The 26,413-nt window shown below is 38.8% G+C and overlaps 1 protein-coding gene across 1 annotated transcript in view; it reads left to right on the forward strand.

Annotated features, from left to right (window-relative positions):
* The window catches only part of ERBIN (erbb2 interacting protein), a 232,135-nt gene that overhangs the window by 153,222 nt on the left and 52,500 nt on the right, over window positions 1-26,413 (forward strand). Inside the window, exons 8-16 of the mRNA XM_065407058.1 lie at window positions 8,687-8,743; window positions 13,781-13,844; window positions 15,720-15,794; window positions 18,099-18,243; window positions 18,742-18,814; window positions 20,816-20,945; window positions 21,382-21,497; window positions 22,758-22,827; window positions 23,655-23,754. Coding sequence (XP_065263130.1) covers window positions 8,687-8,743; window positions 13,781-13,844; window positions 15,720-15,794; window positions 18,099-18,243; window positions 18,742-18,814; window positions 20,816-20,945; window positions 21,382-21,497; window positions 22,758-22,827; window positions 23,655-23,754 — 830 coding nt within the window. The remainder of the gene's footprint in view (window positions 1-8,686; window positions 8,744-13,780; window positions 13,845-15,719; window positions 15,795-18,098; window positions 18,244-18,741; window positions 18,815-20,815; window positions 20,946-21,381; window positions 21,498-22,757; window positions 22,828-23,654; window positions 23,755-26,413) is intronic.

Raw genomic sequence — 26,413 nt, forward strand, 5'->3', positions numbered from 1 at the left:
TTGGGAACCACTGAGCTAAGGCCTCACCAGTGCTGAGTAGAGCAGGACATTACCTCCTATGTGTCACATATGACACTCCTGTTAATACACTCCAGAATTATATTAGCCGTTCTCACAACTGCATCACTCTATTGGCTGACATTCAATTTGTGATCCATTATAACCCCCAGATTCTTTTCTGTAGTACTACTTCCTAGCCAGTTATTCCCCATTTTGGATTTCTGCATGTGCTTTTTCCTTCGTAAATGTAGTACTTTGCTCTTGTCTTTATTGAATTTCATTTTGTGGATTTCAGAACAATTCTCCAATTTATCAAAGTCCTTTTGAATTATATATAAGCCTGTCCTCCAAAATTCTTGCATTCTCTCCCAGCTTGGTGTCACCTGCAAATTTTATAAGTATACTCTCCACTCCATTATCCAAGTCATTAATGAAAACATTGAATAGTACCTGATCTTTTATTCTTACCTTTGCCTTCTATTCTGACCTGAAGAAGAGCTCTGTGTGGCTCGAAAGCTTGTCTCTCTCACCAACAGAAGTGATCCAATAAAAGATATTACCACCATTGCTGTAGCTACACTCCATACAGTAAGATTTTCTGTTTAGTAATGTGCCCGTTCAGTTGCTTAGTTAATTAGTCTTGTGTATGAATAGAATTATGGAGAGAAATTAGAAATTGCAAGACAAGTGATTTTTTTCATCTGTACTTGTTACATATTTGAAAATATTAGAAATGAGAGAGAATAAACTAGAACTGAAATAAAACCTCCAAAATGTGCTTTAAAAACATTTCGATTTTTGGTTGTGCATTCTGCAGATTTATTGGCATCTGTTTTAGGCACACTTTGATACACATTTAAGCTATTATATTTTTGTAGCGGATTAGTGTGCTTTTTTTCAAGTTTTGTAAGCACAGCTGAGCTTTAGTTAGCTATTAGTCTGAATGTGGAAACGAAGTATAAGTGTCATGTGATGTCTGCTTAATTTATCAGGAGCAATGTCAAACAGAGCCTAGATGTAAGCCAGTTGGCTATCTCACTAGCCGGTGCACCAAAGAGCACTCTTCCAGCCACAGGATTTCTGTCCTTTTCTTAAAGGCTTTGATTTTATTTCTTCAAAATAAACTTAGAAATTCAAAATATCGATTGTGTCCTTTCCCCTGACCTAGAGTCTTCTGCAGGGACCGATCTAGTCCCCTCAGGATTACATTCTGCAGACCATCTGCCTGGGAGTCAAGTCAAGGCAAACCTTTCTGATCCCATCTCCTTCCTAGCCTGCTTGCCCGCAGGATTACACTCTGCAGGCCATCTGTCTGAGAATCACATATAAACTGTGTTCTTTCCTCTGCCCCAGGACCTCTTGCCTCCCTACCCCCTGCAGCTCCTATCTCAACTAAGCTACTTGCTCACTTTTATGAGAACCATTTGATCTTCAAGCTATCATTTGATCCCTAGCCTTACAGCCTCAGGTGAGAGGCAGCTGATTATTCCGATTGGGCCCAGCTGATTGGATGCAATTGGGCTCAGCTCCCCTTAAAAAGCCAGCCATTCTGATACTAGCAATTGACTGCAATAATTTCATTGGTAGCAGTCTACAAAAAACATAAGCTTGGGACAAGTCATATCAGTCTGACCTAGTGAGGTACTAGGTGCTAAACACACTCAACTCTTATTAAATTAAGTTAAATTGATTAACTCTCCAACAGGTTTCACTGTCTAGTTCTGATTTGAATGGCTGTCCTTTTTAGCTTCACTGCCAAAAAGCTCTGTTTTGGGAACTCTTCCCTGATGAGGTTAAAGAGTGTTGAAGGAGCCCAGCACTTCACAGGAATAGGGCATTATGACAGTGAAGCTAAATAAGATAGTTATTCAGATCTGAATTGCACATTAAAATCTCCTAGAGAATTATCTGTATTTCTTTAATTAGTTCAGATCTTCTCTAAGGAAATTTTTCATGTAATCATCATATAAATTTATTTAAAGGCAGAGATAGACATTAAGGGTGTACTATACTCCACCACATAAAGCCCTATATAGGTGGAGTGCTGAATGGTTGAGGAGGTGGAAAAGCCAACCTCCTCAACCCTCCAAAACCAGAATCACGGTACTGCTTTGCTAAACATTTTCCTGATTGGTCCTGCTTTGAGCAGGGGGTTGGACTAGATGACCTCCTGAGGTCCTTTCCAAACCTGATATTCTTTGATTCTATGAATTCTATGATTCTCATGCTTAGACTATGAATGCTATTCCAACCTGTTCATAAACACAGATCTGCACCCTTAGCCCACTCCCAAAGTGGCCTTCTGCTCCATCTCATGCGGCAGCAGTGCAGACACTTACCTTTTCCTGACGTGTAGGGTATGTACAGGTAGCCTTTTATAGCCACTCAGTCAGTGGACTCCCTGCTCAGCCATATTTTATTCTATATAGATTCTGTTTTTTCAACCAAAAGAAAACAGTAATCAGCCACTTTGCAATGATTTTATCAACTATTGAAATAGACCAGGATATTACTTCACCCACCTTGTCTCTCTGATATCCTGTGACTAACACCGCTACAACAACATTGGATACTGAAATAGAAGTCTTGTATGATTATAAAGGAGAGATCTTTCATTTCTTTACCCAAATGTCTAATTTTGATTGACCCTACACTTAAATACACTTTGTGTGTGCTTCTAACTTAAATAATTGTTTAAGGCAAATCCAGGATGCTTGAAACCTTTTGTGAAGTCCTAACTTTCTCCTCTGAATAGTGGAAATTATAGGAAGTAGGTACTCTCAGTTTCTATTTTGTTTAGATAAAATCAGATGGTGAAATTGGTAAGGTGGAAAAAACTGTGGTCTCTTCAATTCCCTTTTTACTTTGGATAATTATATACACTAATTCTGATTTGTATCTAAGGATTGTACTTAATATATACATATGTCTTAGAAATGTTTTGAAACTGCTTCACTTCCTCCAAAGCCTATGAAAAAAATTAACATGTAAAATAAAGAAAACTTTCTGAGTTCTTGCCTCTGTGTTTCCAAGTTTCAGTTTGAGAAGTGAGGCCCTGCCTTTGTGAATACAGTCCAATAATAATACAACAATAATAAAATTCAGGCTGAGCAATACTTGGCATCTGGTAAACAAATTACAAATTTAGAGGTTGGTATAGGAGAATAAATTGTTAATGTTCACACTACTCTCCACATTTTCCTCAGTCATACAAATCAGATGTCAAAATAGTATTTCTCTCAGTGTGCTTGGCTTTGGTCTTCACTCATATTTTTTTTTCTTTTTTTCAAAAATACTGTTTGCTTCATGTGGCTACCCTGTGACTCTACCTCTGCTGGATAACTATTAGAACACTTGCACTTCCCCCACAACTCTGCTACAATTAGGTTAAATTACTCTTTAGTGAAATTGCCCTATGTGACATTGTAGTAATTAGTACTCACTTCATTTATTACAATCCAAATTTGAAACCTTACAGAACTAGTCTCAATTTCTACTGATCCAGTACTATGCAGCTGTCATTCTATACTCAGCATTCATTAACATAGAGCCAGAGACATAAGAATATGTTTTACTGTAAGGATGAATATTGGCCAGGATACTGGAGTTAGCCTCCATTGCAGTATATACAGAATTCCATTTCACTGGCTGGTGCGAAGCACTTTTGAAAATCAGTTCATTCGTGTCTAAATATACCAATCTGTAGGCTGTGCCTTTAAGCAAGGCTGATATCTGCATTTAGATTCTTATCTAATGCTAACATAGCAGTGCAGTATTACAGGTGTGATAGCCTTTGGGTGAGATGCTATACTGGAAGTTACAGCCCATAGCTCTATTCAGAAAGAGTACAATGATAATCTTGGTGTCCAGATCAGCACTTTTCAATAAAACAGGTTCTAGTGTCCAAAACTGTGTATCTTGGCAAATAATGGTTATGGCATATGCCTACATAGCCATCATATTTCCAGTTTCTTATTCATTGTTTTGTAGAGCACATTGGAATATTTTAAGAATGAAAAGGGCACATTTATTTCTACTTTACTCCATTATGTCTTCTATTTCCACTTTTTTCATGAAAAGAAGACATCTGGGAAAACCATTACTTTTTCTACTGCTGTTTCTAGCCTCTGATAAGCACTCTGAAGTGTATAGAAATGGAGCTGGTAAAGCATCAGCCGCTGCTGCTGCTCAGGTTTAAGTTTCTTGTTGATAGACCTGTTACCAAGGAGTTCAGCCTCAGCCTCTGGCACATGTGATCTTTGATGCTTAGAATCATTTTATAACTCAGCACTAGCTAGCTGTAGACAACCTTCCATGTCTTTTGTAAAGAAGTTAATATGGCAGTGCTGTGAACTCATTTTTAATCTTATCTTTCAAGTGTTGTGCAGTCCATATTAAAATGGATACGAAAAAACCGAATTTTGGTAAGATTGAATATAGTGTGTGTTTTTTGTTTAAAGTTCAGAACCCCAGATGTTGCAGGAATATTGCACAACTCACTTTTGAGACAGGTGTCATGTTGCTTCCCTTTTTGATTTTATGCATTTTGGATTATTGTCTCATAATACATACCATATTTTCTGCTGCAGGGGGAGATACCATTTCCCAACAGTGCAAGAAGGTTTTTTCTGTTGCCTTTTTGGGGTGAAATAACATGTAAAATATATATTGTGTGCTATGATTTGGATAGACAACCTTACATACTTAATACAGGTGGACTACATAGGGACATCTATAGTTAAGGTTGTCTAAGTGTTTCCGTTTTAAATAAACATCTCTGTTTGATTCCCATATACCATTCAAGATATTTGGATATAGTTCCTGAAGGCCAGCAGATGAAGTAAAACTGTCTTTTGATCACCTCATCCTTCCCGTACATATAAGAGGTTTTGTATCTCCCAGAGTTCCAAAGTGTTTGTCTCAGTAGGTGGAACCAGCTGAGGAGATAACTTGAACATAGGAGAAAATGGAATAAGTCTAAGGCCAGGTCTACACTACCGCGGTAGTTCGACAGCTGGCAATCGAACTTCCGGGTTCGATTTATCGCGTCTGATCTGGACGCGATAAATCGATCCCGGAAGCGCTCGCCGTCGACTGCGGTACTCCAGCTCGGCGAGAGGAGTACCGCGGAGTCGACGGGGAGCCTGCCTGCCGCGTGTGGACCGCGTCTGAACCGCGGTAAGTTCGAACTAAGGTATGTCTACTTCAGCTACGTTATTCACGTAGCTGAAGTTGCGTATCTTAGTTCGAATTTGGGGGTTAGTGTAGACCAGGCCTAAGGAAGGCAACAGAAACAACAATGTCTCTGTTCTGTCAGTGATTCATACAGCAGGAAGAAGTGGTCTGGTAGCGCTAGATGCAGATGAGGTCAGAAGAATGGGAGATAGTTTCCAGTGATATTCTAGGAGATTTACAGATACTGAGGTTAGCGTGAAGTGGACCGAAGGGCCTTCAAGACTAGCAGGAAGGCAAAGAGATCATTCAGCAGGTTCAAGAAGCTTTGGGCAAGCAGAACAAATGTTCTAATGTCCATGATGGACAGAATCTTGCAGAAGCTCTCCAGGAGGTTTAACTTCGTAGCCATAGATTGGCTAAAGATGCCATGGTACCAAGATCTTAATAGATATGCCTGGTGAAAGACCCATCATTCTGCTTGTCACAAAGGATCTGCTCAGGCAAACACAATTTTCCTAGAAATCCTAATTCACCAGCGCAAGTGATCTAGGTATGAGGGAGTAAAACCTTTAATAAAAAGGGAGGAGGTGCTGCCAGATGAGTATTCTAGCAGACATTACCTTATCTGAAAACAATGTACTTTGTTGTCCTATATGAGAATAAAGAACACCTGAGTCCCCTTCTGGTACAGGAGAACAAAAATAGTTCCTTCTCAATCTGTAGTTCTGGACATCCTGCCATTCCAGCGAGCTGGTCAGAATTGGAATTGAATACCAGTTCTATAAAGATACAATGTAGCTATTACAGTATTATAGGGTGTGATGGTTCACTTTTTTATGCACATCACCCAAATGTGACCAAAAGCGTGAGAAAGCTTTGGAGGGAAAAAATGATACTGTTAATAGGCATTCCAGTTCTCCCTTAAATTTGGTTGCTAATATTCAGTGAAACTTAAGTTTATTCTCCATATTCTCATAGCATCTTCTGTTGAGCCCCTTAAGTCTATTTGCTGCATATCATGGCCTTTAATTTTTTTGCTATTACTTCTGCTAGAGTCAGGGAACTTTAATGTCCTATTCTGTAATGTAGAAGGACTGCCAGCAGGTAATATGAAGAACTCTTGTCCTCATGATCCTGTCTGAATTTATACCGAAGGCAGTTTCTACATTTCATCTAGCCTTGTCACTTCTGTCTTAATCCACAGAATTCCAGAGGGTATGCTACATTGCTTGGATGTCAAGACCCCGTTGAATTTATCTTGGCCAAGCAGCTGAGTTCAGAGACTGAGAGGTTATTTATCTTGCATCAAGGCTTTACTGTAAGAAAGGTCAGGCAATTTCCAAATAGAAAAATGGATTAATGAGCTGACTAGAAAGGAAACTTGAGAAGGGAAGTCCAAGGTGAATCCAATGGCCACTTGATCAGATGGCTGACACAGTAGACCTGATGTATCTTGATTTTAGTGACAGTCCCATGTGACATTCTCATAAACAAACTTGGGAAATGTGGTCTAAATGAAATTACTATAAAGGTGGGTGCACAACTGGTTGAAAGACCATACTCAGAGTAGTTGGTAATGGTTCATTGTCAAACTGGGAGGGCATATCTAGTGGAGTGCTACAGGGGTCAGTCCAGGTTCCGATACGATTCAGGGGTCAGTCCTGGTTCCGATACGATTCAATATTTTCATGACTGATTTGGATAATGGAATGTAGAGTATGCTTATAAAATCTGGGAATTACACCAAGCTTTGGGGAGGGGGAGCAATTTTGAAAGCACTTTGGACACAGGATTAGAATTCAAAATGACCTTACCAAATTGGAAAATTGGTCTGAATTCAACAAGCTGAAATTCAATAAAGACAATGTAAAGTACTTCACTTAGGAAGGAAAAATGAAATGCACAACTACAAAATGGGGAGTAACTGACTAGGTGGTAGTACTGCTTGAAAGGATCTGGGGGCCATAGGGGTCACAAATTGAATGAGTCAAGGTTGTGATGCAGTTGTGAAAAAGACTAATATTCTGGTATAATAACGGTATATTAACAGTATGCTCTACTCAGCACTGGTGAGTGCTCAACTGGAATACTCTGTCCAATTCTGGGTGGCACGCTTTAGGGAAGATGTGGACAAATTGGAGAGTCCAGAGGAGAGCAATAAATGATTCAGAAAACCTGACCTATGAGGAAAGGTTAAAAACACTGGGCTTGATTAGTCTGGAGGAAAGAAGACTGAGAGGGGACAGAACTTTAAGTATGCTAAGGTCTGTTATAAAGAGAACTGTAATCAGTTGTTCTTCATGTCCACTGAAAGTAGGACAAGACGTAATGGGTGTAATCTGCAGCAAGAGAAGTTTAGGTTAGATATAAGGGAAAAGGTTTCTAACTGTAAGGATAGTAAAACATTGCAATCGGCTTCCAAGGGAGGTTGTGGAATCCCCACCTGAAGGTTTTAAAGAATGGGTTGGACAAACACCTGACAGGGATGGTTTAGGTGTACTTGATCATGCCTCAGCACAGGGGGCTGGACTTAATGATTTCTTGAAGTCCCTTCCAGCCCTACATTTCTGTGATGGGTACTTGTGGGACTAGAGACCAGAGGTATTGTTTTAACATAGCTTTATGTATATGTATAGAATATACAATATGGTCTAACACGGGGTCAGCAACCTTTCAGAAGTGGTGTGCCGAGTCTTCATTTATTCACTCTAATTTAAGGTTTTGCGTGCCAGTAATACATTTTAATGTTTTTAGAAGGTCTCTTTCTATAATATATAACTAAACTATTGTTGTCTGTAAAATAAATAAGGTTTTTAAAATGTTTAAGGCAGGGCTTTGGAGCAGATCCTGGAGCTGGAGCGTGGAGCAGCTCCAGAGCAGTGGAGCTGCAGGTTTTTGCCTGGAGCTGGAGTGGAGCCAGAGCACAGCTCCAAAGCCCTGGGAAGCTTTGTTTAAAATTAAATTAAAATGCAGAGAGCCCCAGACCGGTGGCCAGGACCTGGGCAGTCTGAGTGCCACTGAAAATCAGCTTGCGTGCTGCCTTTGGCACGCGTGCCATAGGTTGCCTACCTCTGGTCTAACATATTCCCTATATCAGAAATTGTGTTTTAATTTGTTTTCCTTAATCCTGCCCTTTCCCCTCAAACAACCTTTTGTTTTGACATCTCTGGAGAATTTATATAAATTAAGAATTGTTTGAAATGTACAAAAATCTGTGGGTAGAGGAGAACAATTGTGCTCAAGGAAGAGCAAATAATCAGAAGAGAGATCCAGTTTAAAAAAAAAAAAAAAACGAATGAAAAGGTGAGATTACAATTGTGTGACTTTTTGTACAGACTATCTTTGCAGTCTTAAGTGAAAAATATTTCTGGTCTTTAAATGATTTTTAGTAGTTGTACAAAAAGTAACTTCCAATACAATTTCTATTTCTATCACAAAGTTTGGGTTTTGTCAGAAAATAGAAATGTTTTACCTTTTAATGGTCAATCATTCTATCGTGTTTATATTACAGGTTAACTAAACTCCAGATATTGGAACTGAGAGAAAACCAGTTAAAAATGTTGCCAAAGTAAGTACAGATGGAATATTTAAGGTACATGCCTGCTTGGTTTTCAGTTTCAGTAAACTCTTAAAAAGAACAGGAGTACTTGTGGCACCTTAGAGACTAACATCCAATGAAGTAGGCTGTAGTCCACGAAAGCTTATGCTCAAATAAATTTGTTAGTCTCTAAGGTGCCACAAGTACTCCTGTTCTTTTTGCGGATACAGACTAACACGGCTGCTACTCTGAACCAGTAAACTCTTAATGACTTTTCAAAAGTGGATTGAGCCTTAATTGGCCCAGGATTCACCAAAACTTCATGATCAAACCCAGATGAATCAGCCCTCTTGCAGAAACTCTTCCTCCTCCTCCTCATGTTCAGTCTCTTCCTTGTCCTGGCTTTCCAAATTAGCTCTTGCTCTTTTAACCCAGTGGACTCCTTGATCTTCTGCCTCAGATACTTGAGTTTTTACTGACTAGGTACTTTGTTAATTTCCCCCTTTTCCCCCCAGTCACTGGGACTGCATCCCAAGAATTATGCCTTAATCCAGCTCTGTGAATGTTATGATTCCAGTTGAAAGTATTTCAAATTGTAATCCATCAATTTCCCTCTCCAGAAATCTTGACAAATTTTAGTGTACCATTGCCGCACTCTCTGTATGTGCATGCATAAATTTATTTTAGTGGCACTAAGTCTTCTTGACTTTACTGTTGAAATCTTTTGTGGATATTATTCAAATTCTAATATTAAATTCAATGTATGTGGGATTAATAGGCGCTTATTGTTCAGAGTGAGTGAATGTGATTCACTTGTTTTTGAGCAACGTTGATAATGAATAAATTTATTATTGATAAAATACAACACAGTACATACCTATGTTCTGTGGAATTTGTTATGGAAGATGTATTTCAAAACACTTCACTGAATCATTTAACATAGCTAGTGTGAGTATCCCCCAATCATGTTTCCACAGCTGTAAAATGCTTATTAAAATTTTAATCTTGGGTTGTCTTAATAGTAAAATTCAACTGTATGCTTTATTTTTTAGATTGTGTATCACTTCTAGTGCCTTCCTTCACCTCTTAATTTCAGGCAGTGATTGTGGGTTGCTCTCCTTATTCTAGCATGGGACAAACTAACCCAGGAAGCTGACGTTGTTACTTCTGTGGTCTGGCACTGTCCTGAGTAATTTAATTTTCCACCTAATCCACATGGTGATCCTACTTAACTAAGACTGTTTTCATTTGAGATATATGCAAGTAATGGCATACAGTTGAAATCCTTTCTTGGACAGAATTGATTGTGACTTATTTTGCACATTATGTTTAGATACTCTACATCAGAGGTGGCCATACTTTCTGACCCTCCAAGCCACATATGACAGTCTTCAGAAATTCGAGAGCCAGAGCGCGCCTGCCAGGGCTCGCGGCTTCAGCTGCGCAGGGTGTGACTGCCCCGGGGGTGGGGGGCGAGGTTCATGTGTCGTGTCCCCCCTCCCCCGATTTTTGCCAGGGTTTGCTGACTCCACTTTGTCACATGATGCAGCCAGGCCCCCTCCCTGCACAGCAGCTGTTAAAGCTGAGAGGCAGCAGCAAACAGCTGGGAGCAGCAGGGAGAGATGCTGCCTCTCCCCACAGAGCTAACACCTGGAAGCTGCAGGGAGGGGCCGATGAGGGTAAAAGGGGAGGTGTGCCTGGGGTTGTGTGACTAAAGCTGTTGGGGACGATGACTGAACCTTTAAATTGTGCCCCCACACACATACACTCTCATCGGGCACCAGTTGTCTCTGGCAGTAGCCTCTAGTCCCACCTTCTGCAGGGCAGAAGGCCTGAGGCTATTCACCCCCTCCCCCGCAGTCTAGTAGGCAGAGAATTGGGGAGGGAGGGGTTTTGCGAGCTGCACTTTAACTGTAAATGAGCCACATGTGGCTCGCAAGCCATGGGTTGACCACCCCTGCCCTGTATGGTGAAGGGTTCACCTGTCAGCGTGTGACAATGACCCCAAAAAGGTGATATTAAAAACATTATTCAGAAAGAGAACTTAAAATGCTGTGATATTCGTTCATTTGACGTAAAGAATTTTCTTTACCTTTAGCTTCATGATTTTTTATTCGTGGTATATGTAAACTGACATCCCTCAAAGTGAGGGATATTTGGCATATAGTTACAGTTGAAATGCAAATATATTGGTAATTCCCAGACGAAAACCTACATGCAGATAGAGTTAAGTATAAGAGAAGATATCAGTAACTTAAGCGTAATTCTCTTATGGATAAAAATTTTGATAGGAATGTTGTAATGCTTCATGGGTGAAATCCTGGCTCCCCTGATGTCAATGGGCATTTTGCTAGTGACTTCAGTGGGGCCAGGATTTCATTCTGTATGCACAAAAATAAATTTAACTGTGCAGTCTTGACTAGCGCCACCATAATCTTCCTAGCAACACAGCTGCTGCCATAACTCTTCCATGTCTTCCAGGATTAATTCAGCAAGGTACTCAAAGCTATTGGTTTTATTTGTGTGTTTAAAGATAACATCATGCAAAAGTACCTTGCTGATTTGGGGCCCTAGAGAGGAGCACTATCTATATATGATATGGTTAAGGAAGAAACCCAGCATAGCTGCTGAGACTCTCTGCACCCTGCGTCTACTTTGCAGGTGATGTAATTAGCAGATTAATGCATGGCCCACCTTCAATTATGAAGTGAAGGCAGGGACTGTAACAAACATCTAAATTAAAATACTTTTAAAAGTCCAGGTATATGTTTATAAATAAAGGTGCTTTATAACTGTGAAGAATGAGTTTGGATGAAAAAAATCAATATAGAACTAAATAATAACACAGGAAAAAAGAAATTGGAACGTAGATGCAAAGGGGAAAATGCTTTGTTGGCGCTAATTAGGTATACCAGCCTGAATTAATATTTTGCTACAGAGCCTAAACAATTTTCTTGCTTGTTTTCATGTTTATATTTCTGTATTTTTTCCTTTAGTTTCTTCACACTTATTGATACTTGTTGATTTTTATTTTTAATCATAGATGTCATTGGACAAACTTATAGTAACATAGAGCTAGCACGCCTACTGAATTAGGTTTGAGTAAACTATTTAACACTGAAGCAAAAAGCACTTGTTAAAGCTGTTAATCAAAGTGGGTAATTAATGCCAAGGAACTAAATTAACCTTAGTTTGTGCCAAATACATTATTTAGCTTTAAGCTGATCCAATATTTAGAGATTGAAGGATAGGAACTATTGTAATGCATATTAAAAATAGATCTTCTATTTGAAAGGAAAGCAAGAGTACTGAACATTGTATAGACAGTTTATTTGATAGCTAAAAGTAAAGACAAATAATTTTTTATATTTGCAGAAACTGAGAAGCTTCTCAGTTTGGAAACGTTTTCATTGGCTTTTTAAATGTTGTTCTGATTGTAAACAATGCAGTTACCAATTCCTAAAACAAACAAAAAAATGCAAATGATTTTTAGGAAGAGTTACTTTTGCACTATGTAGGGCCAATTCCTGCAAACATATGCACGTAACTAAAGCTGTGTGTTATTCCCACTGAAGTAAATGATATTGCTAGCATCAATAAAGTTATCCATGGCCATAAGTATTTGCAGTATTGGGGTCTAAAGCTTAATTAAAACTGTGTCTGTTAAATTCTTTATTTTTAACTAAATTGAGATTTTGATTGTTTTGTATAATATGAAACATTATTGTACTCCCTAATGCTATCTTAACTCTATTTAAGATTTTAAGTCACTTTAGTGCTTAATGTGACTCGCCTAAATCTTGCTTGCTTTTTAAGTTAAAGGAATAGCTGCTTTATGCACAATGGCACAATGTTTGGAAATGGAACAAGAAATCAGTCAAAGCAAACATTTATTAGAAATATAAAATAACTTAAGGAATTGTTTATAGTCCTTCAGCTATTGCATTATATATAAGTAAATGTTTGTTTTTTTTTTTTAATTCACCTTACTTAAATTCTTAAATATAAAAATAGGCACTGAATACATGAATACATTTCATGGAGTGAATTAAAAATGTGCCTTGTTTACTGCTAGAGTTATATTATTATAATGCTGTCAGCCTTTGAGTGGGGGGTCAAAAACTTTCAGTTGTCAGCCATGTTCTTTTTGGCCATAGCTAATCCATTATGCAATGCTCATATTGGTGAGGGAAGGCAGATGGAAAACCAGCATTCTGGCCATAGATCGGGGTTCTCAAACGGGGTTGGGACCTCTCAGGGGCTCGTGAGGTTATTATGTGGGGAGGTGGTGAGCTGTCAGCCTCCACCCCAACCCCGCTTTGCCTCCAGCATTTATAATGGTGTTAAATATATAAAAAATGTTTTTAATTTATAATGGGTGAGGGGTCACACTCAGAGGCTTGCTATGTGAAAGGGGTCACCAGTACAAAAGTTTGAGAATCACTGCCATAGGTGGTACATCTACACAGCAATAAAACACTCACAGCTGACCTGGGTCAGCTGACTCGAGCTTGCAGAGCTCGGGCTGTAGGGCTGTAAAATTGCTGTGTAGACATTCCAGCTCAGGGGTGAGGGTCTCAGATCTTGGGCTCCAGCCCGAGCCCAAACATCTATACAGAAATTTTTAGCCCTGAGCCAGAGTCCAGATGACCTGGGCGAACCATAGTTGTGCCAGCGCTGATGTAACAAGAGAGAACTCTGAAGTGATTACAATGAGTTGGGGGAGATGGAAGGAAGTGTAAGTGGAGAGTAGCTTTACAGAATGACTTGGAATGATTGAGATGACCATACTGGTCATAATTTAATTTACAAAAATTAAACTAGCTGACACTAGATGACTTAAAGCTCTGACTTCTTTTGTGTGATTTAGTCAGCAGGATCATTAATGTGTAGTTATTCAATTGAACAATGTATGAAAATCTGACCCTGACTAAGTATCAGTCTTTTTACAAAACTGCATCACTATTTAATGCTGATTAAAAACATGTATTAGTATGAATACAGGAAGATGGGATGTAACTGGTATTTTTTAAAATCTAATTCCTTATTAATTCCTTCCATGCGCAGAACCATGAACAGACTGACTCAGCTGGAGAGATTGGACTTAGGAAGTAATGAATTCACAGAAGTGGTGAGTTTTAGCTAAGTAGCAGAGCTTAGAATCTTTTTGTAAATCTTTATCCTTAAATCTATTTTTAATCAACATCAAAATGTAAAAATCAGCTTATGAGCTATGTTACTGAACAAATGTTGCATACACTTCTTACTGCTTTATGGAATCTATTTTTAAAATTCTGACTGACTATTTTCCCTTTTCCTTTTTAAAAAACCCTAATGATGTGATAGGACTGTGACATTTGGTAGAAGGTGTATTTTAATATGCATTTTAATATGCAGGCATAGGGATTCTTTTATTTGGTAATCAAATAATTAAATGGTCCAAGTCTTCATTTGCTTTAGTATGGCAGGCAAACATAAACTGTAAAGAGGAACCTTCTAGCGATAGATAGTGAATGTAAACTATTTGGGCTCAAGATAAATTATTATTTACTTGCTGTTTTGGGTAGTGCCCACAAGAGTATTGGCTTGGGGTTCACAGACCTTGTCATAGGGAAGACTGCCTCCTCTCCCATTTATGATGGTGCAGACAAGCACTTCCTCTCCCATTTACAATAGCATAATGTCTCTGTAGCAACTACAGCAACTGCTGATACAGAAAAGTAATATTAGGAAAGTATTCAATGTATTTTTAGCTGACTTATAATGGAATTTAGCAATTGGAAACATGATGAAGAGCCAACACTGTGTGATCAGCCGACTCTCTGTAACCCTAGTAAATGCTGTGTGGGACAGAGTTTGAGGAGTGCTGTTGTACCATGCACTTCCCTATGCACTACTAGCCCGTGTACTAAGAAAATGTACTGAGGATCAGATTACTTGGTTTCTGTTCCTAGCTCTGGCACTGGGCTGCTTTGTGACTTTGGATGAGTCACTTCATCCCTCTATGCCTCTGTTTTCCCTCCTACTTAGAAAGTTTAAAGAGTTTGCATTGTTCTATGAAGATCTTTTGGCAATGAATGTTTAATTTCTTAAGGAATCCACTTTAAATCTTCACTCATGAACTAATTAGGACTTGCTTGGGAATTCTCAGAAAATTAATTCTGTACTTGTAGTAAGAACCGTAATTTTAGGAAGAGGTTGCTGTATTCTTCATACATATTAAGTGATTGAATCCACGTTTTAAGTGCAAAACTCAACTCAGTCTTAACTATTGGGCTACAGCCAATACCTCCATCATATACTCTCTCTGTTTTTTCAGGAACAAAGTATAAATATTTTCAGTGAAGCATACATAATATGTGTGTTTTGTCAAGTGGTATTGCCTCTTTCCTGGGGCTTGAGAAAATATTTGTATTTAAATGGGAAAACAAATTGTAGATTCCTTTGTTTTCTATATGTCCTCCTTTGAGGCCTATGACAAATTAAGGAGGAAAGTTATAATAGGAACTTATTGTTAAAATATTCTCTTCACTGATATAATGGTTCATTTATCCCATATACACCTTTTGATTTGCTGCTACATTATTACAGGTTTTAAGCTACAGGTTTGAAGTTGGTCTAGGATCTAATAGACTTTAACTGGCTGTTGAATAAATAGCCATGCTGAGGTGTAAAATTAATAGAATGTTTTTTAGATCTCTCAGTATGAAAGGCAATAGGTACATGTAAGCTTTATTTAATGTGTGTTCCAAAAGGAAAACAAACTAAGTTTTTTGTAAAGATTGTTTTAAAAATTTTGGTCAAATTCTTACACTTGTCAGAGACTTACATTTTGTAAAGTTAGTTATCTGCGTTGTGTTCTGTGGCTCCACACAAAGCAAGTATAAATTAAAACTAGGATTAAAAAATCTCATTTAATAAGACTATTCAAATGGCTGAATTGACTGTTTCACTGCTGCATTTAAACTGTTCTTTTGTATCTGATTTTTTAAAATTCTTTTAACAGCCGGAAGTACTTGAACAACTGAGTGGGTTAAAGGAATTTTGGATGGATGGTAATAGACTAACTCTTATCCCCGGGGTATGTCTTTTTGATGTTTAAACGCATTGTATTTTAACTGTGTAGTAGTACCTGTCTTGTCAATTAACTTCTTAAATTAAGAATATTTAACAGTACCACATAGCCAGGAGATTAAGCCAATTGAAGCCAGTGCAAATGCTCCCATTGATTGTAATAGGTTTAGGGTCAGGCTCTATATTCTGGATCTCAGTTAGTTATGTATGGTCCATACTGACATTTTATTCCTGTTCTAATGAGCCTTAAAATAAATAGTATATACTAGGGGTCACCAAATAAAATTGATAGGCAGCAGGTTTAAAACAAACAAAAGGTTGACTGTGAGTTGTGTGAACTCTTTGCCAGAAGATGTTGTGAAGGCCAAGACTATAACAGGGTTCAAAAAAGAACTACCATATGTACTCGTTCATTAGCCCGCTCGTTTATAAGCCAACCCCCCAAGATGGATAAGTAAAAATAGCAAAAGCTGTGTGACCCTTTCATAAGCCGACCCTATATTTCAGGGTTTGGAAAACTTTGGCTCCCAGCCCTTCAGGGTAAGCCGCTGGCAGGTCAGAACGTTTTGTTTACCTGGAGTGTCTGCAGGCACGGAGCCCCTCAGCTCCCTGTGGCCGTGGTTTGCCGTTCCCAGCCAATGGGTGGGAACGGCAAACCATGGCCACTGGGTGCTGAGGGGCTCCGTGCCTGCAGATGCTCCAGGTAAACAAAACAACAATGTATTAGATATTCAATTCAATGATTCCATAGAGTTTTAAAATCATCAAATTGTGGTGTAGACCCGTTTATAAGCTGACCCCCCGCTCTTTGATGCGTCACCTTTTTACCAAAAATATTCGACTCATGAACGAGTATATACGGTAGATAAATTCATGAAGGATAGGTCAGTCAATGGCTATTAGCCCGGATGGGCAGGGATGGTATCTGTAGTCTCTGTGTGCCAAAAGCTGGGAATGGGAGACAGGGGCTGGATCACTTGATGATTACCTGTTCTGTTCATTCCCTCTGGAGCACCTGGCATTGGCCACTGTCGGAAGACAGGATACTGGGCTAGATGGAATTTTGGTCTGACATAGTATGGCCGTTCTTATGTTCTTACAATTACAGCAATTTGATTATTTTGGAACTTTGCTGATTTTTTTTTTTTTTTTATAAATTGTACTTCAAAGTATGGTCAATATGTATTTTGTTTTCAGACTTATAACGTCATAGTGCTCTTCTGACATTTGAGGCTTGTAGTCAGTCTACTTTTGTCTACAGAACTTTTCTAGGAACTGATTTAAAGCCATCTTTAGTCTCTTCCCATTTCAATGAATTATTCCTTGGATAAGTTTTTTTTTTTTTTTTTTTTTTTTTTTTTTTAAGCCTTTCTCTATACTATACAGCCTAAGTTTGGTAAAACCATAAGTGACATATAGTGTTGTTAGCTGGTTTAGTGTTCATAAACATTTGTGTATGCTTGAGCCATGCAGAAAAATAAGAAAGTTAAAGTAAAAATATGAAGAGCTTAGGTTTTTGTTTGTTTAATCCCTCAACCTAGTCCAGTTAATGATTGCCATTGGAGTTGCTTTTTAGGGGAAGGTAGGGTTCAACTCTACAAAAACTGTATGCATCAGGGAGAAAGTTGAGTGCTTGAAGAGCAATAATGCTGCTTCACCTATGATAAATTGACACTTCCATGTTACATTAGGTACAGTCTCCGCTTGTGCTAAATTAAGGAGTGTTCCTGAACCTAAGTCTTCAAATTGGAAGAGTACTTACTGATCCAGAGACTGAATTGTAAAATTAATTAATCTTAAAAAGAAACCCCAATAACTGGATTGTTTACATTTAAACTGTGCAGGCATGCATACAACTATACATCACATTCTGATATTTAAATATTTTAATATTTATATATATATTCTGATATTTTAAAAATAAATTTAGTAGCATGATATAGTTTGGCTATTTAATATCAAATTACACCATGATGCTAATAATACTTTGTTTTATCTTCTCTTGCAGCATGATACTTTAGAGCAGGGGGGTCTCAAACTTTTTTTGCTGGGACCCCCTTTGAAAATAGTTCAGGCTGTGACAACCCCTCTCCATACCATGCCACCTTTACTTCTGCACTGCTGGTGGTGGCAGCGCTGCCTTCAGAGCTTAGCGCCTGGCCAGCAGTCACCACTCTCGTGACCCCCACTACAATAGTCAGGACCCCCAGTTTGAGAAACGTGGCTTTAGAATCAGTAGACTGTCAGAAATAATGGCTTTCTTAGTTGATTGAAGTTGCAGAGTTAACCCATTTTTCCCCCTCACGTTTAGTTAATTGGCAGCTTGAAACAGCTGACCTACTTGGATGTTTCTAAAAACAACATTGAAATAGTTGAAGAAGGTGTTTCAGGCTGTGAAAGCCTACAAGACCTGCTGTTATCCAGTAATTCACTTCAGCAACTTCCAGAGTCCATAGGTTTGTATTATCATCTAATTTATGCGCTTTTAAAAAAAATTAAGGTAGCTGTTGGACAAAACTTTATGGAATACAACTTGGAATAGCCTATGGACCCAAAAGCAAATCCATAATCTTAAACTGTTCTGTTCATAAATGTGCAAGACATTGGATAAAATCATAATGCATGGTTGAGTAACATTCTGGAATTGCAGTTTTATCACAAATTTTGAAAACTTTTTGTAAATGAATGGCAAAGTATTAACTTTAACTAGAGATGAGGGGTTTATCCTTTCTGTGTGGCTGACATATGATGAGCTGGAAATGAAACTCTATAAACTAATCTGCTTATTTCCTCAAGAGATACATAGCATATATGTTTCCCAAGATTTCAGGTAATATGGAAGACATGACTTGCCAGTAACATTTATTCTTAACTGCAACTTCCTTTATTTGAAGAAATTACACTTTTCTTATTTGAATACTCCTTTTTTTGATTAGATTTTCATTTTACAACAGGTTCACTAAAGAAAGTAACAACACTTAAAATTGATGAAAACCAGTTGATGTATTTGCCAGACTCCATAGGAGGGTAAGTGTTTCACCTGAACAAAACTTTGCCTTGTTTTTCTGCAAGTTCTTCATTAACAATCATCTACTTTCTATGGTGTTGGTATACCTATATCTTTGCTTGGTATGACTGGTTGCACTAATCTCTCTCCATGAGATAATGATGTTCAACAGTAGCCTTCACATCCAACTGCTAGTTGGCTGTATGTAACTGTTTGTATTTTCAAGGAGCTGAATCCTGCATTCAGAAATTCAGGCATCAATATATATGAGAAATGAACTGGAAGTATGGGAGAATAAAATAATACTTATGCGTAAGGCTGTGAGTCTGTCACAGAGGTCACGGATTCCGTGACTTTCCATGACTTCTGCAGTGGCCGGTGCTGGCTCAGGGGCTGACCAAGCCGGGCAGCCCCATGGCCAGCAGCAGTTTGGGTGTGTTGGAGGGGGTTAGGAGATGGAGAATGCAGGGTGTGCTTACCTCGGGGTGGAGGGCTTCCCGGCTCCCACTGGCATGGCCCTGCAACTCCTAGGCAGCAGAGGGGTCAGGGGGCTCCGTGCTGGCCGTGCCCGCAGGCCCCACCCCCACAGCTCCCATTGGCTGTGGTTTTCCAGCCAACAGGAGCTGCACAGCCAGCACTTGTGGCGGGAGCAGCGTGCAAAGCCCCCGGCCCCTCTGCTACCTAAGAGCTGCCTTGCCAGTCCCGCCAACCCTCCCCCCAGCACCAGCAGGGGTCCTGGGCCACCTCCCCCAGTTCCCATGGCACCCCCGGACCGCCCTTCCCCTTCCCCCCCAGAGCACCCGTGGCACCCTTCCCAAGTTTTAATTAGGGGATATAGTAAAAGTCACTGACAGATCACAGGCCGTAAATTTTTGTTTACTGCCCGTGACCTGTCCATGACTTTTACTAAAAATTCCCCATGAGTAAAACGTAGCCTTTCTTATGAGTTCAGTAAAACATGCAGTCAAATTAAAATGTAGAGAGACATAGTGTATACAAAAGGTCCCAGCTTCATATTTGTGGCTGCGTGAGTTACATACTGTAAACATTTCAAATAAACTGAAATAACAGGTATTTTATACATTCCATTTTAACAATGAAACATGAATTTCTTCCCCGATTAAACAGAGTCAACAAATCAGATTTGGGCCAAACCACTCATCTTTTATTGTTATTAGGTACATTGGTTCAAAATGTAAATACTGTAGAGAATTTAGACTTTTTTTTTTTTTTTTTAAATGAGTGGATATAGTAAAAACTTACAGGCATTCATTCATTCTATTATGTTATTTTTGCCTAGCTGTACTAAATTTGTTAACTTTGAATTCTGATGTCCAAACATAATTTAAGGTGCTTAGGTACAAATTGCAGTTTATTTACTGTGAGACATAAGTGAAGCAGCTCGTGTAAAACAATAAGTTAAGTTTGCATGTCAGCCCTGTTTCTTTACCTTTAAAAAAATGTTTGCTTAATGAGGTCCTCATCACATTGGCACCAACTGCTCTCTACATGCCATATTCCTACTTCTTAGGACTAAAGAAGTCTTTATCCCTTCATTGCCGCCCCAGCTTGACATTTTTCTGATTCTGGCTTGTCCACTTTGAATGTTTCCATTATCTGGTGTGCTTCAAACAGCACTGTATGATGCAGTGCGTAAAAATTTTAAGTGGAGATGCTGGGCCCTACGACAGAGGTACCTAGGTCATCAGCCATTTCGATTTAAGGACTGCGTTGGGGTAGCGGAGATTGGAAAACAGGCTACAGATAGTTAACAGGGAAAAGTCTACTTTGCCTGAATATATGAGGAGAGAGTATCAGTATAGTTCCGGTTCAAAAAGTATCTGAATTTTTTAATGGTTATTTAGGTTTCTGAAGCGTTTTTTTCATCCATAAATTTAATTGTAAATAAATTTATTCTAATTATAATGAAAATTATTTGTAGTAAGAATTATATTGTTAAAGCAAGTAAGCATTTATGTATATATCAGGTTAATATTTTGACTTTCTTTAATTTTGTTCAGGCTAATATCAGTAGAAGAACTGGATTGTAGTTTCAATGAGATTGAAGCTTTGCCTTCATCTATTGGGCAACTCACTAACATAAGGACCTTTGCTTCAGATCATAATTTTTTAACACAGCTGCCACCAGAGGTATGTTTTTGCTCAGAGCCAATATTAATCCATATTACCTGGATATAGACTATATTTTATACTTACCTTAGTTCTGTTCACTTCAGATACCAAAGTGACAGATTGTGAGTGGATTTTCTGAAAATGTTGTAAAAATTCATTGATGTACATATTGTGGCTTTCAAGCAATTGCAATCCAAGTATTGAAATATTCTGAGACAAGCTTGGTTTTGCAAAAGTAATGTCTGAATTGTTAGTTCATAAACAACATGATACAAAATGAAGAAAAGAATAATTACTTTTACTTAATATTATAATGGGTATATTCACTTTCATATTTAAGAAGATGTGTTATTTTGTACACACAAAATAAAATTTAATATTAGATGTGTTCATTCTAATATTGTGAATCAGTGTAAGTAGAGTTGTAAAGCTGAATAATCATTTATTTTTTCAGATTGGAAACTGGAAAAATGTAACCGTGCTATTTCTGCATTCCAACAAGCTTGAATTTCTCCCTGACGAAATGGGTGATATGCAGAAATTAAAAGTCATCAATCTAAGTGACAATAGGTTTGTGAATTGCATTCATTTAGTTAATTATGGCATAAAATGTAGAAGCATTGCAGAGATTGGAATGCATTGTGTCTCCAAGACATTTTTTACAAAATATAATCCTTTTCACTCCACCCTTCCAAAAATGTTGTGATCTTTCTCTTGGAGTTCTTTCTCATCTTAAAGTTAAAATAACACATTTCATTTATATTTTATTATTTGTCACACTAATCGTCTTACTGCATATATTTGGACGCCTCTACATTTTGTAAAAGCTTCTTTATTCCTTTCCAGTCACTGCAGTAGGAGTGATTCATGAAGCAGAACTGCACTATTTCACATTTGTATTGCTATTGTACTCTTCCAGCTGCATGTGAATCCAGCAGATATGTTGTAGTTGTTAAGCCCAAGTGGTTTTAATGTATATCTTTTTTTCCTTGTGTGGCACAGCTTCATCTCATTCATAATCATCAACATTTATTCTTTTGGAGTTAAATTTTTAAGACTATCTGAATCAGTATTTCAGGAAAGACTTGAATGCCATATATGTATGAACAGTACAAGACAGGATACAGAATACTATCACAGTACACTGTATAGTACTTCGAATGCATCGCTGCATTTACTAGACTGGTCAGTGAAATTGTGATAAAACATTTCTTTGCAGGAATTTGCCATTCCATTGAAATTGAAACATTTCACAGAGATCATTCGATTTTGGCAAAGTTCCTCTGGAAGTGAAGCAGGATTCCAGTGGAACACAGCCTAGTTTCCTGCCAGCTTGCCTACCTGGCTCCTTGGCAGCTCACCAGGTGGAGTGTCTCAGAGTTGGAGACCGCAGAAGTTCTAGGGTCTGCAGATCTGGGAAAGCCCAACATTTGGATTTTCTCCTTTGCTTTAGTGACAGTTTAGACATTTGGGGGGGGGGGGGGGAGGGCGGCAGGCAGGAGGGAGGAGGATGTAGCTAAACAAAACAATACCAAATTTCAAAATATTGAACTTCTCCACAAAATGGAATTATCTTTCTCAATACAGCTTTAGCATTTACTGGAAATGAAACGGTTTGCCGCTCAAATTATTACCTTTCTATTTATCTAACAATATTTTCTTTAAATGTTTTGCAAGCTTTTTAGAGGCAATATATATATATATATATATATATATATATATATATATATATATATATATATATAGCATTGTTTCTGAATAGACCATTAGTCTTGACAGCCATACTTAGATTAATTTTTTGCCTTGAATATTGTGATGTTTCTTTCACAGACTGAAGAATTTGCCGTATAGCTTTACAAAGCTACAACAGCTGACTGCGATGTGGCTATCAGACAATCAGGTGAAAAGTATTTTTAATAAGTTTGTATAATTGATATTTGTCCAAGTTACTGTCAATAGAAATAGTTAATTTTATGGAGTAATCAGTTGGGTAAAAAGTGATAATTTGCAGATACACCAAGACAACCTTGGGTTGTAATATTCTCAGTTTTTATAAGCTAAACAGCAGTGAGTGGCACATGAATGGGAGACATTCATACTTCTGGCAATCCAATAGTGTTGGTAGTGCAGGTAATTTAGTAGATAACACTCTCTCTTCTCTTTGAGTCAGTACTGAACCAGTGCCCAGGTTGGTGTTAAGGGGTACTATGCTGCTAGAAATACATTATTTCAGCTGCAATATAAAACAGAGGTAGCAGCCACACTGGTAATTTCAGGATCCTTTACATTTTTTGTAAGGCAGGGCACTGAACCTATTGTCCTGATCAAATTTTAGTTTAGAAAATTGTTCTGTTCTATGCACTTCCCTGCAGTTTCAAGTGGATAATTTACACTCCAGATGTAGAATATTTTGGGACTATGAAATGTCCTAGAATGAAACGGAATACTTTGTTGTGTATACATATCCATCCGTTTTATGCATCTCTAATAGACTATTATAGAGTGTTTGTTTATATAATTCCCACACTATTATTATTAAATATGTACTTCTTTGATATAACTTTGTTTTGTATAACTTGTAAAAATCCTTCAGAGAAGAATACATGGGAATTAATGCCAGACAGATCACAGTCTTCAAAATCTAATCTGCATTGGGTAGATAAGCAGCAGGGATTTCAATGTTGAGATCCTATTTGAATATTACACATGTATTTTTTCTTTTCTCAGTCTAAACCGCTCATCCCCCTTCAAAAAGAAGTCGACCCTGAAACACAGAAAACAGTGCTTACTAATTACATGTTCCCCCAGCAACCAAGGAGTGAAGATGGTAGGAATTGATTCTTTTTGTCAAAAATGCTGACCAGTGAAATTAAAAATTGAAAGAGTTCAGAGAACATGACTTTCAATATATAAAACTTTTTAGATCTAAAAACAAGAACAATTTGATGAAAATTTGTCTGAAGAATGTGAACAATAACTTCTCAGAGGTAGAACTGAGCGAGTCCAGGGATTATTAAGGGGGGGGGGGCAACAGAGAGAGAGTGTGTGTGTGACAGAGAGAGAAATAGAAGTCAGGACTGGCAGTGCCTTATATTATTATGTTTGCCTGACTCATCCCATTATAAGAGATATTGTTTTCAGTTGCTTATAATTTTGCCAAAGATTAACCTTTCGGGCTGGAAATTGCTCTGCCTGGTGTCTGCCTCAGACTGACTTTTTTTGAAAGTTTGATCCAGAATGGTTTGGCCATTTCCAAGAATGAGGTTAGGGAAAAATATATTGTTTTGCCATACTGGAAAAAAAAAAAGTTCTTAAAGCCATTTCATTGAGAAGCTCTAGCATGTCCATGCTTTGGCACAGGAACTTGAAAGTTGGTGGGGGTCCACGGGTGGCCTTTGTTTCAGGGACGTGCTGTTGCTGTCCCCATGAAAAAACACCCAGATTTGGCTAAGTTGTAAGCCTTTGCAAAATCTAAGTTGCACATGGTAGGTAGACAAGTTAGAACTTTGCAGATAGAATTTCCAAAGATTCTGTCCACACTGAGCATGCAGCAGCTCCTATGTGTGACCAAACTCTTCATGTGCCATTGCCATAGAATAACTGAGCATGCACAAGCCCAGAGATATAGGAGCTCAGCAGAGTTGCTGCTCTGATCCAGTGGAGCTAGGCACCGGATCTGGGAGCAGGGAGACTGTTTCTTCTGTTGGTGGCCAGGTAAAGTAAAGGAGGAAGTTGCCTGACTCTGATGCAAAAGGCATGAGCTGGACTGGGGGTGAGGGTAGGAGAAGAAGTAGATTGAGACAAGGAACCTAGGGAGAGGAAGGGAAGACTGGGGCGAGTGAGTGGGAGGACTGGGACTAGTTGGGTAAGGAGTTTGGGACCAGTTTCCTGGCAAGGGAAACTGGGAGTGTGGCGGGGGACTGAGAGTGGATGAGAACCTGGGGAAACTGGGAGTGCTTGGGAAAGGACATTAGAACAGAGAATCGGTAGGAGTGGAGAAGGGGTGGGTGATGGACAGATCTGATGAGGACCTGGATGTGAAGAAAGAACTAGGACTGCCTTGGCAAAGAGATTGGGAAAAGAAGCTGGGGAAGGGGAAGACTGAGTTAGCAATAGGAACCCTGATAGGTAGGCTACGATTATGAGGTGAGGGTTGGGGTGGAGAAGAGAGATCGGAGAAAGAGTGAGAAGCTAGGAGCTGGAACTGGCTGGGCAAGGAGACTGGAAGTTCGGGAAGTGAGAGAACAGGAATGAGAGAAGAGAGTTGGACTCAGGGAGTGTGGCGAATAGGGCTGGTTGGGCAAGGAGACTAACTGGGAAGAGACATGTGAGGAATGGAGACAAGGACTGGCTAGGTGACAAGAATGTGTCTGGAATGAGGAGCCAGGGGTGAGGAAGAAATGGCACAAGGACAGGTTGGAGGGGTCAGGGCAGAAGAAGTTAGGCTTGTTGGAGGACAAGCAGAAGGATACCTGGCCACTTCAGAGCTTGGAATGAAATCCTAGACTCCATTTTTCTCACCATTCATCTGCTGTTAGCAAATATCTCTGAAACCTACTGGCAAAGTGTCTCATCCCCCACTAGTGTTAGTCCACAAGGAGGATGACAACCCACTTCCGTTATCAGTTATTTCTTCAGCTCAAGTGGCAGAGTTCTGTGCAGTGAATGTAAAAGTTCCAACTCTGCTGATGAACCATGTGGTTATCAACATGATGCCACATGATGGGGAATTTCTGATTTTTTTTTTAATTTGCTTTTTCTGAGAACCCAGGAAATTACCCACATGCAAAAAGTTAAAGTAACGTTATTAAGGTTGTGAAATCAAGTACTCGGAAGTTGGGAAATGTCAGAATTGCGTGACCTTTGTAACCTTGTGACTTCACAACCTTAATTATGTTCTTTTAACATATATTCTGATCCCAAATTGTGAGAGTATTATCACAAAAAGGGTGAGGGGTCGTTCCGACCCCATATAAGGAAGCAGAAAAGAGGAGTAGGTGCTCTTCCTCCACTCCAAAGCAGTCACAAAGGAGAAAGGTCACCATCCCAAAACCAGGTTTCAAAAAGAACTATAAATTGAATCCTTTATTTGTTTTTAGGTAGGAAAAACCTACATAGTAATGCACTCCAAATCTAGATTAGTCAACTGAAATTTGTCTTCAAAGATGTCTTTTGCTGAAATGTCAACATTTGCCTTGTTCATTCAATAAATATAATTTTAATCATCTTGACTATAACAGGATACATTTGGGGTTCATATAATCTAGAAATTATTTTTCTATTGCAACGGTTCTCAAATTTTAGCAACCTGAGGACCCCCATTTTGATTTTAAATTTTTCAGAGACACCCCCCCCCCCCAGGTTCCCCGCTCAGCCCTTGCCTCGCCCCCTTCCTCAAGGCCATGCCCTACCCCCTTCCCTGAGGCCACGTCCCTGCTCCATCCCCCCTCCCTCAGTCGCTCGCTCTCCCCCACCCTCCCTCACTT

This window comes from Emys orbicularis, chromosome 6 (genome assembly GCF_028017835.1).
Source record: "Emys orbicularis isolate rEmyOrb1 chromosome 6, rEmyOrb1.hap1, whole genome shotgun sequence".
Taxonomy (NCBI): Eukaryota; Metazoa; Chordata; order Testudines; family Emydidae; genus Emys; species Emys orbicularis.